At 36.2% G+C, this 19067-nt stretch overlaps 1 protein-coding gene across 3 annotated transcripts in view; it reads right to left on the bottom strand.

The window, feature by feature from the left end:
- VPS13A (vacuolar protein sorting 13 homolog A) overlaps positions 1-19067 on the bottom strand; it is a 253920-nt gene that overhangs the window by 197519 nt on the left and 37334 nt on the right. For all 3 annotated transcript variants that reach the window (XR_010659536.1, XM_065908329.1, XM_065908328.1), the window contains exons 10-17: positions 17516-17573; positions 14149-14276; positions 13858-13964; positions 12196-12367; positions 11633-11695; positions 10266-10395; positions 9355-9449; positions 8863-9005 (exon numbers count right to left, since the gene is read on the bottom strand). Coding sequence is in view for 2 of the 3 variants with exons in the window: in XM_065908329.1 (XP_065764401.1) it covers positions 8863-9005; positions 9355-9449; positions 10266-10395; positions 11633-11695; positions 12196-12367; positions 13858-13964; positions 14149-14276; positions 17516-17573 (896 nt within the window). In the remaining variant the exon portion in view is untranslated. The remainder of the gene's footprint in view (positions 1-8862; positions 9006-9354; positions 9450-10265; positions 10396-11632; positions 11696-12195; positions 12368-13857; positions 13965-14148; positions 14277-17515; positions 17574-19067) is intronic.

The following is a 19067-nucleotide window of genomic DNA, read 5'->3' as shown; positions in this document are numbered from 1 at the left end:
GGAGAGCTATGACAAACCTAGACACTGTATTAAAAAGCAGAGACATCACTTTGTCAACAAAGGTCCATGTAGTCAAAGTTATGTTTTTTTCAGTAGTCATGTATAGATGTGAGTGTTCAATCGTAATAAAGGCTGAGTACCAAAGAACAGATGCTTTGGAATTGTGGTGCTGGAGTCTTGAGAGTCCCGTGGACAGCAAGGAGATCAAACCAGTCAATCCTAAAGAAAATCAGCCCTGAATATTCTTTAGAAGGACTGATGCTGAAGTTGAAGCTTCAATATTTTGACGACCTGACGTGAGAAGCCGACTCACTGTAAAGACCCTGATACTGGAAAGATTGAGGGCAGGAGAGGAGGCGACAGACAATGAGGCAGTTGAATGGCATCACCGACTAAACGGACATGAGTATGAGCAAACACAGTAGGATAGTAGTGCTGCAGTTCATGGGATCACAGAGAGTTAGAAAAACTTAGTGACTGAACAACAGCATGAGTCAAGTGCTTGGGCCTGGTGGGCTGGGAAGACCCAGAGGAATCGGGTGGAGAGGGAGGTGGGAGGGGGGATCGGGATGGGGAATACGTGTAACTCTATGGCTGATTCATATCAATGTATGACAAAACCCACTGAAAAATTAAAAAAAAAAAACAAAAAAAAACTTAGTGACTGAACAACAAACAGCAATGTTAAGAGGAAGAAAAAAACAGCATTGTACAGAGGAAGAAAAAATATTTGAAAACAACACATCTGATAAGGACCTATTGTCTGAAATATACAAAGAACACACAAAACTCAATAAGAACAAAACGTACACAACACAATTTGAAAAAATGGACTAAAGAACTTAACAGACACCAAATAAGACTGACAAAAAGTTTAAGAAAAGATGCTCTACATCATATCATTTGAAGAAATACAAATTCAAATAATACTGACATACCACTACATACTTATTACAACAGCCAAAACCCGGCATATGACAACACCAAGTAATAACGAAGATACAGGTGGAGCAATAGGAACAATCATACGATGCTCTTAGGAACTCAAAATGGTATAGTAACTGTGGAAAAACTTTGGTGGTTCCTTACACAATTAAACATATTGTTACCACATAGGTGTGTGTGTGTTAAGTTGCTTTAGTCGTGCCTGTCTCCTTGCGATGCTAGGGACTGTAACCCATGAGGGTCCTCTGTCCATGGGATTCTCCAGGCAAGAATACTGGAGTAAATTGCCAGGCCCTCCTCCAGGGACTCTCCCTAACTCAGGGATTGAACCTGGGTCTCCTGCACTGGCAGGCGGGTTCTTTACCATTAGTACCACCTGGGAAGCCCACTGTTACCATGTGAACCAGCAATCAGCTCCTTGTTGTTTACCCAAAGGAGATGAAAACTTATGTTCATATAAAACCTGTACACAGCTATTTATAGCACTTTTATTCATACTGTCAAAATGTAGATGCAACCAAAATGTCCTTCAGTAGGTGAACGGATGAACTGTGGTACATCCAGACAATAAAAACAATGGGTTATCAACTCGTGAAGACATATAGTAAGTGTAAATGCATATCACTAAATGAAAGAAGTCAATATGAAGAGACTACACATTGTATTTCAGCTATCGGACATTCTACAAAGGGCAAAACTATGAACACAGGAAAACTGTGGTTGGGGGGTAGGTAAGGAATAAATACACAAAATAGGATTTTTAGAACAGTAAAAATACTATGTGTGGTACTGTAATAATGGACACTTGTCATTCTGTATTTGTTCGTACCACAGAATATAAAACAAGAGTGAATCATGATGTAAACTATGGACTTTGGATAACTATGTCAGTGTATGTTCAGTTTTAGTAAAAAAGTACCATTCTGCTAAGTGGAGTTGATATGGGGGTATTTATGAGTAGGAACAAGATTTATATGAGAAATGTCTACACCTCCCTCTCAATTTTGTTATAAACCTCAAACTGCTCTAAAATAATACAGGCTTCAAAAAACAAGTTAATGTACGAGTACTGTCACTCAAACTGGCAGGAAACGGTGCTCAAATAATCAAGTTTCCCCACTGAAATGAACATTAACCTAGCAAAAACTCCTAAAATCAACTTTTTTGCAAGTCTGGAATTTAATTAAAAAAAAAAAAAAAAACCTTAGAGCAACCAGGGAAAAGTTAAGCAAAAGACAGCTGAATTTCAGAAAGGTAGCCCTTTGCCATTTCTGCTTAACTGTCCATCATCCCCATTCCCTAGCAAGGCAGTAACTATAGGGACAGTGGGCCATATTCCTGGTGTGTCCCACTGGAGCCAGGGAACTAACAAAAGCTGCTGTGATATGAATATCTGGGGCCTCAAAGTTCATTTGCTGAAATTCTAATGTCTAATGTGATGTTATTTAGATGCGGGGCCTTTGGGCTGTGATTAGGTCACTAGGGCAGAGCCCTCATGAATGGGATCACTGGTCTTTAAAAAGAGGCACTGAAGGCTCCAGGAGAGATGACAAGCCGCTGCTGCTGCTGCCCTCGTGGACTCCAGGAGCAATCTTGAGCTGCCACTGCCACCCTTGCAGGTTCCAGGAGCGGCCAGGAGCCACCTCCAGCACCATCGCGGGCTCTGGGGGCATGCACGAGCTGCCACTGCCACCAAGAGATGATGTACATCACATGACGCACACGGTGTGCACTACACGCACACATGACGCACACGGTGTGCACTACACGCACGCATGACGCACACGGTCTGCACTACACGCACACATGACGTACACGGTCTGCACTTCACGCACACATGACGTACACGGTCTGCACTTCACGCACACATGACGTACACGGTCTGCACTACACGCACACCTGACGCACACGGTCTGCACTTCACGCACACATGACGAACACGGTCTGCACTTCACGCACACATGACGTACACGGTCTGCACTACACGCACACCTGACGCACAGTCTGCACTACACGCACACATGACGCACACGGTCTGCACTACACGCACACATGACGCACACAGTCTGCACTACACGCACGCATGGCGCACACGGTCTGCACTTCACGCACGCATGACGTACACGGTCTGCACTACACACACACATGGCGCACACGGTCTGCACTACACGCACACATCACCTACCAAGGGGCTAACAGCCAGCACACGCTGAGGTTAGAGGCAGCAGACGCCTGTACTAAACCAGACCTTGCGCCAAATGTACTATTAACCCCACCCAAGCAACACAAGAATGCACCCACATACAAAAAGCCCTCAAAGACCGGAGAAGACAATTGTTTCTCCTAACTTTACATAGTAAGAGAAATATAAGTAAAATGAAGAAGCAGAAGAATGACTCCCAGTAAAAAGATCAAGAGAATTCCCCTGAAAGAACAATGACACAGACCTCTTCAGTCTAACAGACACCAAGTTCAAAAGATAAAATTAAATATAAGATAAAAATACTTAAGTAATTAAGAAAGGCTATTAATAGAAATGCAGAGTGCTATAAAAACAAAATAAAAACTATAAAGGGGGAGGCAAGAAAAAGTAGAAAACTCATTTACTGAGACTGAAAGTTAGCTAAAGGCAATGAAGAGCAAAATGAATAATTTAGAAGGATAAGCAATCTGGCAGATAGAATTGAGTAAATCACCCAATCAGGACACCAGATGAAAGCCAATTGAAATTATGGGGCTGAAAACTTTCCAAACATAAAGAAGAAAACAGAAATCCAGGTACAGGAAGCACAGAGAGTCCCAAACAAGATACACCCAAACAGAACTATACCAAGACGTACTATAATAAAAATGGCAAAAGTTAGAGAGGATTCTAAAAGTAGCAAGAGAAAAACAAAAAATTAACTACAAGGGAATCCCCATAAGACTATCAGCTGATTTTTCTACAGAAATGTTGTTGGCCAGAAGGGATGGCAAGACATTATTCAAAATCAAAAAAGGGAAAAATATGCAACATAGAATACTCTGACCAGCAAGGTCAGAATAGAAGACAAAAAGAATTTCTCAGATAAGCAAAAAATAAAGAGAATACAGCAATACTAAACCCACCTTAAAAGAAACATGGGAAATCTTTTCTAAATAAGAATGTACAGGAAAGAGAAAAATCACAACTGTAAAGCAAATCACTTAAATAAGCTAGTACATTTTTTATGTAAAAACCAAAACAAAACAATTTCATGAAAACAATGATAACCCCAATGGAACAGTAAAAGGATAAACATAAAGATTTTTTTTTTAAAAAAGGACATCAAAAACATAAAATGTGGGGAAGAAGAGCAAGAAAAGGTAGAAGGTAGATTCTTTTTTTTTTCTTTTTTTAGAATGTGTGGTAGCCTTATATGACTATCAATCTAAAGCAAGCAGATATAAAAAGCAGTTAACATACTTGAAAAACAAGGCAATCTCAAATCAAATGCACACAACAGATTCACTAAAACCAAAAAAAGAAAACACAAACATAAAAGGACATCATCAAACCACAAAAAAGAGAAAAATGGGAGGATTCCCTGGTGGTCCAATGGTTAGAACTGTGCACTCTCCAGTACTGCCAAGGACTGGGGTTCGATCTGTGGTGAGGGAACTAAGATCCCGTAAGTTACATGGTGTGGCCAAAAGAAGAAGAAGAAATATAGCATCAACAGGAAACAAGGCTTCAGTTCAGTTCAGTTGCTCAGTCGTGTCCGACTCGGTGCGACCCGATGAATCGCAGCACGCCAGGCCTCCCTGTCCATCACCAGCTCCTGGGGTTTACCCAAACCCATGTCCATTGAGTCGGTGATGCCATCCAACCATCTCATCCTCTCTCATCCCCTTCTCCTTCTGCCCTCAATCTCTCCCAGCATCAGGGTCTTTTCTAATGAGTCAACTCTTCGCACGAGGTGGCCAAAGTATTGCAGTTTCAGCTTCAACATCAGTCCTTCCAATAACACCCAGGATTGATCTCCTTTAGGATGGACTGGTTGGATCTCCTTGCAGTCCAAGGGACTTTCAAGAGTCTTCTCCAACACCACAGTTCAAAAGCATCAATTCTTCAGCACTCACCTTTCTTCACAGTCCAACTCTCACATCCATACATAACCACTGGAAAAACCATAGCCTTGACCAGACAGACCTTTGTTGGCAAAGTAATGTCTCTGCTTCTTAATATGCTATCTAGGTTGGTCATAACCTTCCTTCCAAGGAGTAAGCATCTTTTAATTTCATGGCTGCAATCACCATCTGCAGTGATTTTGGAGCCCAGAAAAATAAAGTCAGCCACTGTTTCCCATCTATTTGCCATGAAGTGATGGGACCAGATGCCACGATCTTACTTTTCTGAATGTTGAGCTTTAAACCAACTTTTTCACTCTCCTCTTTCACTTTCATTCATCAAGAGGCTCTTTAGTGCTTCGGTTTCTGCCATAAGGGTGGTGTTATCTACATATCTGAGGTTATTGATATTTCTCCCGGCAATCTTGATTCTGGCTTATGGTTCCTTCAGCCCAGCGTTTCTCATGATGTACTCTGCATATAAGTTAAATAAGCAGGGTGACAATATACAGCTTTGACATATTCCTTTTCCTATTTGAAACCAGTCTGCTGTTCCATGTCCAGTTCTAACCGTTGCTTCCTGACCAGCACACAGATTTCTCAAGAGGCAGGTCAGGTGGTATGGTATTCTCATCTCTTGAAGAATTTTCCAGTTCATTGTATAAAACAGTATAACATAAATACATGTCTATCAATAATTACCTTAAACATCAATGGCCTAAATGCTCCAACAAAAGAGTGGCAGACTGAATAAAACAAACAGCCTACAATATGCTACCTACAAGAGACCCACCTTAGGGCAAAAGACCCACACAGATCAAAAGTGAAAGGATGGAAAAGATATTCCATGCAAATGAAAATGACAAGAAAGTGGGGGTCACAATACTTTTATTAGACAAAATAAACTTTAAAACAAATGTCATAGAAGGATACTAAAATGATAAAAGGATCAATACAAGATGATTTTACACTCATCAACATACATGCACCTAATACAGGAGAACCCAAACACATAAATACTAACAGACATAAAGGGAGAAATTGATGGGAATACAGTAATAGTAGGAGATTTTAACACCCCACTCACATTAATGAAAAGATCTTTGAGACAGGAAATCAACAAGGCAACAGAGATCCTAAATGATAAAACAGAACAATTAGACTTTTAATTGATATTTTCAGGACTTTACATCCAAAGACACATTTTTTCAAGTGCACGTGGAAGATTCTCTAGGACTGACCACATACTAGGGTATGAAATAAGACTCAACAAATGTAAGAGTAAAGAAATTATCTCAAGTAAGTATTCTGACCACACGGAAAAAAGGAGCATCCTTGGCAAGTGGTATAGGGAAAGTTGGACGGTGGCATGTAAATCAATGAAGTTAGAACATACTCTCATACCATGCACAAAAATAAACTCAAAGTAACTTAAAGACTTAAACATAAGATATGACACCATAAAAGTCCTAGAAGAGATATAGGCAAAACATTCTCTTATATAAAACATAAAAATGTTTTCTTAGGTCAACGTCCCAAGGAAATACAAATAAAAGTAAAATACACAAATGGGACCTAATCAAACTTAGAAGCTTTTGTACAGCAAAGGAAACCATAAAAGAACAAGAAGATAACTAGGACTGGGAGAAAACATTTGCGAAGATGTGAATGACAAGGGCTTAATTTCCTAACTATACAACAGCTAATACAACTCAATAATAACAAGAGCATAAAAATCCAATCAAAAAATAGGCAGAAGATCTAAATAGACATTTCTCCAAAAACAGACATACAGATGACCAACAGCACATGACCTGATGCGTAACAACACTCATTATTAGAGAAACACAAATCAAAACTACAATAAGGTACCACCTCTCACTGGTCAGAGTGGTCATCACTGAAAATCTACAAATAACAAATGCTGAAAAGTATGTGGAGAAAACAGAGTCCTCCTACAGTGGTGATAGGAATGTAGATTGGTACAGCCACTATGGAAAACATGGAGACTCCTCAAAAAACTAAAAGTGGAGTTGCCACATGATTCTGCAATCCCACTCCTGGGCATACATCCAGAAAAAGCTGTAATTTGAAAAAATACACATACCTCAATGTTCAATACAATACTACTTACAATAGCCAAGACATGGAAACCTATCAAACAGATGACTGGATAAAGATGTGGTACATATATACAATGGAATACGATGGAATACTACTTAGACATAAAAAACAGACAATGTCATATGCCACTTGTCAACATGGATAGACCTAAAGATTATCATGCTAAATGGGGTAATTCAGGAAAAGACAAGTACCATATGATATCACATATGTGGAATCTAAAATATGACACAAATCAACTTGTCTATAAATAGAAATAGACTCAAACTTGTGGTTGTTGAGGGGGAGGGGTGGATTGGGAGTTTAGGATTAGTAGATGCAAACTATTACATAGAGAATGGGTAAAAAAGAGGGCCCTACTGTATGGCACAGGTAACTGTATATAGTATACTATGATAAACCACGGTAGAAAAGAATATGAAAAAGATTACATGTATAGCTGAGTCACTTTGCTGTAGAGCAGAAATGAACACAACATTGTAAATCAACTATACCTCAATGTAAGTTTTTAAAAAACTAAAAGAGAAAAAATGGGCAAAGGAATTTAATAGTTCTAAAAATAACTATACAGAAACAGCCAATAAACACACGAAAAGATGCTCAACATCATTAGCCATCAGGGAAGTGCAAGTCAAAACTACAGTGCGAAACCACTTTACACTCATTAGGATGGCTAAAGTCAATAATCAAAAAGGACAGAGAAGTGCAGGAAAGGGTGTAGATAAGTGGAGACCTCACACAATGCTGGTAGGAATATAAAATGATGCAGTTGCTTTGGAAAACAGTCTGGCAGTTCCTCAAAATGTTAAGTACAGTTACCATTTGAGGCAACAATTCCACTTCTGGGTAAATACCCAAGAAAATTTGAAAACTGTCCTTAGAAAACATTGCTCATTAATATTCACAGCAGCATTATTCATAACAGCCAAAAGAGGATATAAACCAAATATTCATCATCTGATGAATAGGCAAACAAAATGTGGTATATTCATATAATGAAATATTAGGCAATAAAAAAGAGTGAAGTACTAATTCATGCTATACCATGCATGAACCTTGAAAATATCATGCTAAGTGAAAGAAGCTTGACAGAAAAGACCATGTATTATATGATTCAATTAATATGAAATACCCTAAACAAACAAATTCTTAGAATTAGCTTTTAACCAATTTTGCACTGGAAAGAAGGAGCAATGTGGAAGGACTGCTAATGGGGATTAGCATTTCCTTTCTGGGGTGTTAAAACGTTCTGAAATTAGGTAAGGATAATTATCATACAATGCTGAATAAACCAATGTGGATTCTGTATACATTACAGTGTGACAAAAAGTAAATTATACAATTTAATGGATGAACTGTATGGTACATGAATTATAACTCAATAAAGCAATTTTAAAACAGAAGGTAAAATACATTCCCAGATAAAAACAAAATTGGTGATGCTCTTTCTTCTTGAATAGTGTGAGTGCTGACATTTTTGTATTATTCTTTAATGTCCTTCATGTTTCCTCAGCATAAAGTTTTCTATTGAACATGTGCTATTTTAATAATCACAATATATATATATAAATGAAAAACACCAAGTTCCTAAAACTACAAAAGAATAAATTAATTCTTAAAAAAATACCATATGACTCTAATCTACAACTCAACCTTACAACGAATTTTTTTCTTATAGATAAGAGAAAATAAATTAATACTTACTTAAGTGCTTGTGCTCCTGGTCTTTGCACAATCAAAGTGCTAAATTCTTCCACTACAATATCTAGCAGTTCAGGTTTTTGTTGTTGTTCTCTTAGAATAATAGACATACTTTTCAAGTGAACAAAAAACTTCATTGCTTCAAACTGGAATATAAACAGGAAGAAAATGAAAAAAATTATATATCTATAATACTATTTATACAATTTATTCCTTCCAAAAACCAGAAAAATACTTCAAAAACAACCTGTACATATTAAAGGATCACCACATAATACTAAAACTAAACATAAACTAAAATTATAACATAAAATTTTTTAAAAAGCCACATAACACTAAAAATTTTATTCCTACTATGGAAACTAAAACAAATGCAATATTTACAGATTCAAAGTAAGATCACCGAACACGTCAGTAACATGTATTTCTGAAAGGATTAAAATTAAGCGAATCTATCAATAAATACTCAGGTATAAGGCAACAAAACATTTTTACTGTTTTTGGCAAGGTTGGATCAACTGCTGTTTCACTATAGCCAATTGCTTCATACAGCAAAATTTTTTCTTTAGGTGTCAATATTTCTTCAAGACCTACAAATCATAAAGAATGTTTTATGTTATTAACTGGTAGGTAACAAGATAAAACCAAATCCAAATTTAGCTGCTTTTAATAATGTAAATTTACTCTTTTTTTATAATACCTTTAAGAAATTATATTCACAAATGCTAAGATGGCATTGGCAATTTTAGGTGTATTTTTTTTAAATATAAATGACTAAATACATAAATTTAGCAATATAAATTTCTAAATGCTTGTATTAAGCACACAAAATAGCTACCCATATTAGGTACCTAATGGCATTATGCTAGTCAACATAAGTAGCATACAAAATACAAAGTATTAATATCATGTCTACCCATTTTAAAGTCGATAAAATTGAGTTTTAGAGAGCTTAAATTCGCCAGGGTCATATTGCTAATAAATGATATATCCAGGATATAAACCTAAGTCCCTAAACCTCTGAAGTTAAGATGTTAAGCATTTGGTTGGGAAGTAAAAATCTTTCCAAGAAATAATTTCAATGAAAATTTACAGTGGTTTATACTCTTTTGAAACTTTTATTTATAACTGTGCTATACACACTTACTAAATCTTCTAGACATAATGCTCTTCTGAAAGCATTAGTCAGATTTTAAAATTTTTATTTGATTTTTATTTGACATACATTTAAAATTTTATTAGCAATTTTACTTATAGTAAGAATTACTTATCATATATATATATATACTTTCAATGTCTATGTAATGAAAGAGAAAACTTCCTGCAAAACTTAATTTCACACTTGATGGTTAGCGACACTATCACAGCTTGATTAACTGCACTACTGTACAATGAAATGAACGTACTTCCAGGTTTAACATCGAGTTGTTGTTTACTATGCGATTCTGACCAATTCCACATCCAGCTAAACCATCCTTTATTACCCTCTGACTCTTCTGCTCCTTCTCTGAAAATTCTGTATCCAGCTTTCTTCACCTAAAATAAATAAATTTTCAAATAAATGACAAATCATCCTTTATTTAGCAATTCAAAGAAACAGGATATTTCCAAAACTTATCTACTTTAGTGGATAAATATAAACAACAATCATACTGACAATAAAATATAGTAACTGTAACACTGGACAAATATCAGAATTTAGAATTAACTGGTACTTAGCACACTGTCTTACAAGCAATAATAATGGGAGGGGAAATTGGCTTTTCACCTTTAAGACCAATCACTGAGAAAGAACTTCTCCCCCACTGAAACTGTCTTGAATAGATGTGGCAAATAGATGGTTTAAATAGATGTGGCGAAAGAATACATCAAATTTTCCTGTAATATGGTGTTTTTCTTCAGACACTAAGTCATGTCCGATTCTGCGACCCAATGGACTACAGCGTGCCAGCCTTCCCTGTCTGTCCTTCACTACATCCTGGAGTTTGCTCAAATTCTTGTTCACTGAGTCAGTGATGCCATCCAAACATCTCATCCTTTGTCGCCCCCTTTCTCCTCCTGCTCTCAGTCTTTCCCAGCATCAATCAGGGTGTTTTCCAATGAGCTGGCTCTCCACTTCAGGTGGCCAAAGTATTGGAGTTTTAGCATCAATCCTTCCAATGAATATTCAGGGTTGATTTCCTTTAGGATTATCTGGTTTGATCTCCTTGCAGTCCAAGGGACTCTCAAGAGTCTTCTCCAGCACCACAGTTTGAAAGCATCAATTATCTGGTGCTCAGTCTTCTTTACAGTCCAACTCTCACATCCATACATGACCACTGGGAAAACCATAGTTCTGACTCTATGAACCTTTGTCAGCAGAGCTTGATGTCTCTGGTTTTTAATACGCTGTCTAGGTTTGTCATAGCTTTTCTTCCAAAGTGCAAATGTCTTTTAATTTTGTAGGTGCAGTCACCATCACTGATGATTTTGGAGCCAAAGAAAATAAAAGCTGCCACTGTTTCCACTTTTTCCCTATCTATTTGCCATGAAGTGATGGGACTGGATGCCATGGTTTTAGTCTTTTGAATGCTGAGTTTCAAGTCAGGTTTTCACTGTCTTTCACCCTCATCAAGAAGTTCTTTAGTTGCTCTTCACTTTCTGCCATTATTCTTATAATACAAGTAAGCAAATTTGAACCCCTATTAGGAAATAGTATAATACAGCACAATACCAATAAATTCTATATAAATTATAGATTTGTTTTACTAATTGAAGGACAATCTGGAATTACCTCAACTTCCGCCTGTTGCCTTGCTATAGTTATATTAAACACATCCAAAGTCTTTTCCAATGCCTAAAAATATAAATAAAATGTGTTTACATAACTTTATATAGATAATTTTCATATATGCTCTATCAAATTGCTGCACTAGAGAAAATAAAGGAAATTGAAAATAAGTCATCCATCAATATGATATTTCTCTTAAATTCTGAAAAGCAATGCTTGTATATATATCAACTTGGAAATTTGGCTTTGAAACCAACACTGAGAAGACTGAGATCAATGTAGCAAATACTTTCTAGGACTCTGAGGTTTATAAATGTCATAATAATGTGAGGCTTCAAGTTACTATTTTCCTAAACCCAAATCTCTCCAGATTGAGAAGAATCTCAAGTCCCAAACAATCACCAGAGTTTCTATCATCCAACTGAAGTTAAGGAGTATGAGAAAGTCTAAGTAAAAGAGACAGAGAATATGAGTCAAAATTAGAACAAATAAGTAGGAAGTGTTAATCACTAAAGACTGAGGACTTAAGTATTACAAAATATTCAACCAATTTTTATAATGCTAACCTCCGAAGAGTTGAGAAGTTCACCAGATGGCTTCTTACTTGTTAGTTTTTTTTTATACAGTTCTTTATATTGCTTCACTTTTTGCCTATGTTCTCTAATATGATTCCAGGACCACATCCGTAAGTGGGGGCGAATGTTTACTTCAAGAATACCACGTATAGCATAAGCCCACCTAGTTAACAAATAAAAACAAAAACTCTCCCCTTAAAAACACTCTCAAACCAACAGTATGAAATATAACTGACATCACTTCTGTTCTAACAACATACATAATACAGAGACTGTGAAAATATTATCTAGCACTTGCTTCTTACCAACCCTATTAGTAGTTAATTAAGAACACAATATTTTGTCTTATCTTTTTCCTAAATGAAAATAAGCAAAATTACAGAATTTTGTTACAACACAGTTCTACCAAAAAACTATTAAAGTATTAATTGGCAACTAGTCCTTTAGCCACCTGAATAGTAAATAAAATACTCAACTGAAAAAGTAACTGCAACTTTGAAAACTTAGGTAAGACCTTAATAACTTAAAAAAAGACTACTTCTGAATTTTAAAAACAGGTTGCACTTTACAGACTCCCATAACTTTTTCAGATTTATAACAGGTAAGAGTGTTCTGATAGCAAAGTTTGAAAACTAAAAAAAGACATGGTTGAAAAAGAAACTGGAATTTTTTTTTAGTAATTCCAAAAATACAGTAAATGAATAAACTGCTAGTATTTCCAGTTGTAAATTCATTATAAAGAATCTTTTAAGTCAATTTTACTAGTGCAATAAGCAAACGTCACTACAAGTGTTTCAGGCCAAATATCATAATATAGCTTATATCAGCCTTTAAAGAGAATATCTTAAAATTCTTAAAAAGTCAAGAAATTTACTTTTATGCTGTCATTTTTTTAATACAACTGAAGACATATTAATGCCACAGACATTAGGATCTGCAAAAATTCCCTAGGCAACAAATAATGTGCTAAAATAAATTTCACTGAGCAATTCAACTTCTGAGTATTTATGTGAAGAAAATGAAAACACTAACTCAAAAAGATATACGTACCCGCATGTTCACTGCAGCAGTGTTTACAAGAGCCAAGATATGGAAACAATCAACTGTCCATAGATGGATGAAAGGATAAAGTGTACACACACACTCACACACCCACCCACCCACACACAAATGTTACTTAGCCATAAAAATGGAATAAAATCCTGGCATTTGTTACAACATGAATGAACAATGATGGGCATTATGCTAAGCAAAATAAGTGAGAGAAAGACAAATACTGTAGAATTCACTTATATAAATTTTTTTTTTTTTTTAATGAGCTCATAGATACAGAGAACAGACTGGTGAGAGGCAAAAGCAGTGGGTGGGGGATGGGCAAAATGGGTGAAGCGGGTCCAAAAAACTTCCAGTTACAGTATAAATAAGTTATGGGCATATAATGTACAGCAAATTGACAATAGCTAATCATACTGTATGGCATATTTGAAAGTTGCTAAGAGTAGATATTAAAAGTTCTCATAACAAGAAAAATAGTTTTACTAACTACGTGTGATATTGGACGTTAATGACTTATTGTGGTGATCCTTTCTCAGTATGTACAAATATCCAATCATAGCAATTATACTTCAATTTTAAAAATTTAAAGCATATTACCATTCTTTGGCATGGTATTGAAGAGGTACCTCAGGTTTGAATTTCCTGTATGGTAGATTTTGCGTCATCATATCAACTGATTCAAGAAGTTCCATAAAACTGAAATACTGAAGAATGAAAAAATTGAATCTTTAAGATTTTTTTGTTTAACTGTCAAAGATAAAAATTAAATTACTAACTTATTTAAGGTAATGTTTATTATATACCATTATGAATCTTAACATTTAAAATCTTAGCTCTGCTTTTAACAAAGTATAACCTACAATTTAAAATTTCATTTTAAAAAATCACCTGTGGTTTATTAAGTTCGATTGTTATGTCATGTAACTCAACACCCAGGTCTATTTTGGGGGCAGAAAAGTCAAAATCCGATCTGCGATTCATCTGAAGTTTGGCATTAGCAGATATGGGGCGAAATACTGAAAAATAACACAAATTTGTAAAAATTATATTGAGTTCTTTTTCCAAGTCGCAAAGTGCTAGAGGAATCAAGCTGAAAATGCTCATTTTCATTTCTTCTGTACCCTTTCCAGGTTCCAGATTTCCATACTGCTATAACTTGATCAGATGAATTATCACTTAGTCTTGAGGAATCTTTTACCTTTATCTATAACCCATACTGCTTTTTGCAAGTACAATTAAAGCTAACTGAACTCCCCCTCAAAAAAAAAAAAACCTAAGAAGCAGGAACACGCTCTAAAAGGCAAAACAGTCCAACAAGACAGTTCTAATGAAAGTATAGTTTCAAGAATGAATGCACATCAAAAATGCTGTGGTTAAATTTTATTTAACCACTGACTTTCATTATGAAACTGTAATCCCTGGATTTCAGGTCAGTGTCTCTGTATCCATCTGTTCCCCACTTTTAACTTGAAAAGTGAGAAGAGAAAAGATTAGAGCTTGTCCAGGATAACCTTCTTGGCTCAATCCATAATTTAAGATTTCTCTTAATCCTTTACATTTAGCACCACAAAGTATAAGAATAATGCAGAGGGACACTAGCAACAGAAGAATCTAGAAAAAGATCAACTATTAAATCATAAGTTAATGTGTATATAGAGATAATATATTCCTCTTGTTTTAACCATCCCTAAAGCGCAGCACTGAATTCAAAAATACTTTTAATTTGAATTGAACAAAAAGACATTTATCAATAGGAGACAAATAAATTTGCTATGGTACATCTATACAACAGAATACTATACAGTTACAAATGAGAAAAATTCACATGTACCTAAGTAGAAGGATTTAAAAGATAAAGCTTAAAAAAGTATATGTATAAAGCAATAGTATCAGTATTTGAAAAGTAAAATTATTATTCTCCCCCAGCTTTAAATTTTGTTACATAGAAAACTATGCCACCTACTATACCCTCTCTGGTTGTAATAATCCATCCATGGGCTACACTCTCTCCCATCTTTCTCAGATTGGCTCCTGGTAACTGAAATTTGAGTGATTTCAATATACAAGTGATTGTTCCAGTACCATAATCTCTCAGTTCCTTAAATTCTTTTGCGCTCACCTCACCCACTAGACTTAATCATTCCAGTATCCTCAACCTCTCAATAAACTCAGTTTCAAACATCCAATTCTACTAACACCACCTCTAGTAATCCAATACCAAACCTTCAAGTCTTAAGGGAACTACCATTCATTCTGTGATCGGGAAAAAAACAAAATCAAAGTGACTGGTCTCACATTAATGTCATAAATCTCAAGTAGACACTTAATGCGGCTGACTGATCACACAACATTCTTTCAGTCCAAGGATATGCCAGATCCATACCACAGCCTGTTTTGTATAGCAAGTGAGCTAAAAATAATCTTTACACTTTTAAAGTATTGTTTAAAAGAAACAGAAAAACGTGACAGACTATATATTCATGACCTGTAAAATATATGTCTACTACATGGCCCTTTGCAAAAAGAAAGTGAGACAACCCCTACTCTGACCCAGTGGTTCTCAAACTGTAGCATTCCTCAGAATCACCAGGACAGTTTGTTAAGGACAGATTGTTGAGCCTCACTCTCAGAGGCTCTGATTAAGCATGCCTGGGATGGGCACAAGAATTTATATTTCTAACATGGTTCCAAGCGATACTAATGCTGCTAATCTGAACCACTTTGCTAACACTGCCCTCGCCAGCACTCTCTCACTCTCCGACATGGAGATCTCATAGCCCCTCTTCCCTCCAAAAACCTCTAATGCCTTAATTTTTTAGAAAAAGAAAGAGTTCAGAAGAAAAAATAAATCCCATTAACTCCAATCACCATATTTATTTGTTCACCCAACATCAGGACTTCTCTCTTATAACTGAAATCTACTGTATAAACAAAGTGACCATGCTCCACTCTGTGGCAAAGCACAATTCTACCTCTTTCACCTGCATCAATACATAATAATCAGACTTCACTCTCTCACTTTCCATGTTCTAAGGATCATCCCAATCTTAGCCTATTAACAAGCTATTAACAAGCTACTACCTACCTTTCCCATTATATAAAACACAAAACAAAAAACAAAAAGAAATCTTTCATTCATCCTTTCCCCTCCACTGAGTCAGTTATCAATTTACTGCTATAACCTCCAGATTACCCCTCCCTACCTGCTCTGAACCCTAGACTTCCAGGCTCATTCTTTAGAGTTCTCTTTACTTTTGTTAGCCAATCCTTTAAACATTTTTTTCTTTACCAGTTGGCATGACACTACTCCGTGTCAGGAGAGGACACAGGAGAGATACTGCGGGGGAGGAGTTATGCTTCGGGCACCACCGGGCTCACCCAGCAGACTCCTGCTGGGCCGCGGCTCTCCAACAGCCCCTAAAGAAAACGGCTTCTCTAGCGCCCAGGGCCTGCAGCACCACGCATTTCTTCAGCACTAGGCTCCGGCAGCACAGAGCAGCCAGCACCACCCAGGAGCCAGCAAATTCTCTCCACACACTGCTCAGGAGGTGTTAGAGTGGAGTGCCTCCCAGACAGCTCTCCCCAAGACTTCCTAACGGGTCAATTTCCCAGAAGTTCCTTCAGGCTAGTTTACCAGTTTTACCGATAGGGCATCAGAGACTTTCCTGCCAGTGAGTGACCACAGCGATCCCCTCTCCAGCAAGTTCTAGATCTCAGTGCTGAAGGAGACAGACGCACTTCTTTGGGCACTCCACCTAAGTCCTAGGGTAAAGGCTGTTTCTTCTAGCTGTTGGGATGGCCAAAAAGTTCACTCAGATCTTTCCGTCAGATGTTATGGAAAGTTTCAAACGAACTTTCTGGCCAACCCTATACTATTCCTGCATTCTTTATAGTGTTCTCTTTACTCTTTGTTAGCCAATCCCTTGTTACTCTAATCCCCTGTTATATTTAGCAATTCTTCATAAATACTTTCCCTTCTCAAATTACTATGTGGTTCCTGTCTCTTCATCAGACTCTGAATGAAACAGCCAGAAATGACAGTAGGGTAAAGGAGAAATAAGTCAAAATTAAACTCACAGATTTGAGAATCATCAACACACATGATACAGCAGAGTATTTTGCTTTTGTGTATATATTAGAAATATTCAATTTTATGAGAAAATTAACATGAAGTACCACAATGACATCAACAATATTCATTTCAAATTTATACTGATTACTTCAATTGTACATTTATCTTATGAAATTTACTTACCAAAATCATAACCTTCTGGAACAATATTTTCATCAACAATGCCATTCCTCAGGCTGCTCTATTAAAAGTCAAATTGATATTACTTATATTGATGCTAACACTAGTATATGCAAAAAATGTTTAAAAGCAATTTTAAAAAATAACTCAAACTTACGTGAGTATAGCTAAAAAAATATTAAAGTGACTAAACACTATTTCATCAAACTACTATTATGTAAGAAGGTTCTAGAAATTATTAAGATAGGAATATATTTATATATATTTGTATATAAGCACATACACAAAATTTCATAAAATTCACCATCTCTTTACACTTGATCTTAGCCAAAAGGCTGAGAAGCGACTCACCATCTCTTTAAGACAAAACAAAGTGGGTACAAAAGTAACATATCTCAATATAATGAAGGTCATACATGACAAGCCCATAATTATCATCATACTCAAGAGTGAAAAGCTGAAAGCTTCTCTTCTAAGATCAGAAACAAGACAAAGATACTCACTTTCACCACTTTTATTCAACACAGTATTAGAAGTCTTATCCAGAGAAATTAGGTAAGAAAAAGAAATAAAAGGCATACAAGTTGGAAAGAAAGAAGTAAAACTTTCACTATTTGCAGATGACATAATAATTATAGAAAATCCTGAAGACTCTACCAAAACCTGCTAAAACTAATAATAAATGAGTTAAAGTTGCAGGATACAAAAATCAATATACAGAAATCTGTGGTATTTCTGTACACTAACAACAAACTATCAGAAAGAAAAAATAACAATTCCATTTACAACTGCATTAAAATGTAAGAATAAACTTCACCATGGAGGTAAAAGGCTTGTACCCGGAAAACGATAAGGAACTGAGGAACAAAAATAAAAACTACACTAACTAATGGAAAGATATTCCATGCTCATGGATTAGAATAAGTAATATTGTTAAAAGATTCATATTATCCAAAGCAATCTGCAGATATGTTGCAATCTCCATCAAAATACCAACGGCATTTCTCACAGAAATAGAAAAAACAAAATTTGTATGGAACCACAAAAGAACCCAAATAGCCAAAGCAATCCTGAGAAAGAACAAAGCTGGAGTTGTCATCTTCCCTGATATCTAACTATATTATAAAGCTAAGAGTAATTAGTATCTGTCACAGAGACAGACACACAGATCAACAGACTAGAACAGACAACTCAGAAATAAACCCATGCAGATGTGGTCCAAGAACCACTGCAGAGGGTGACTGCAGCCATGAAATTAAAGACACTTGCTCCCTGGAAGGAAAATCACGACAAACCTAGACAGCATATATAAAAGCAGAGACCTCACTTTGCCAACAAAGGTCCATATAGTCAACGCTATGGTTTTCCCAGTTGTACACAATGTACAGTTGTGAGAGGTAGACCATAAGGAAGGCTGAGAGCCAAATAATTGATGGTTTCTAACTGTGGTGCTGGAAAAGACTCCTGAGAGCCCCTTGGACAGCAAGAGATCAAACCAGTCAATCCTAAAGGAAACCAACCCTGAATATTCATTGGGAGGACTGATGCTGAAGTT

Source organism: Muntiacus reevesi, chromosome 17 (genome assembly GCF_963930625.1).
Source record: "Muntiacus reevesi chromosome 17, mMunRee1.1, whole genome shotgun sequence".
NCBI lineage: Eukaryota > Metazoa > Chordata > Mammalia > Artiodactyla > Cervidae > Muntiacus > Muntiacus reevesi.
This window is presented reverse-complemented; position numbering and strand designations above follow the sequence as displayed.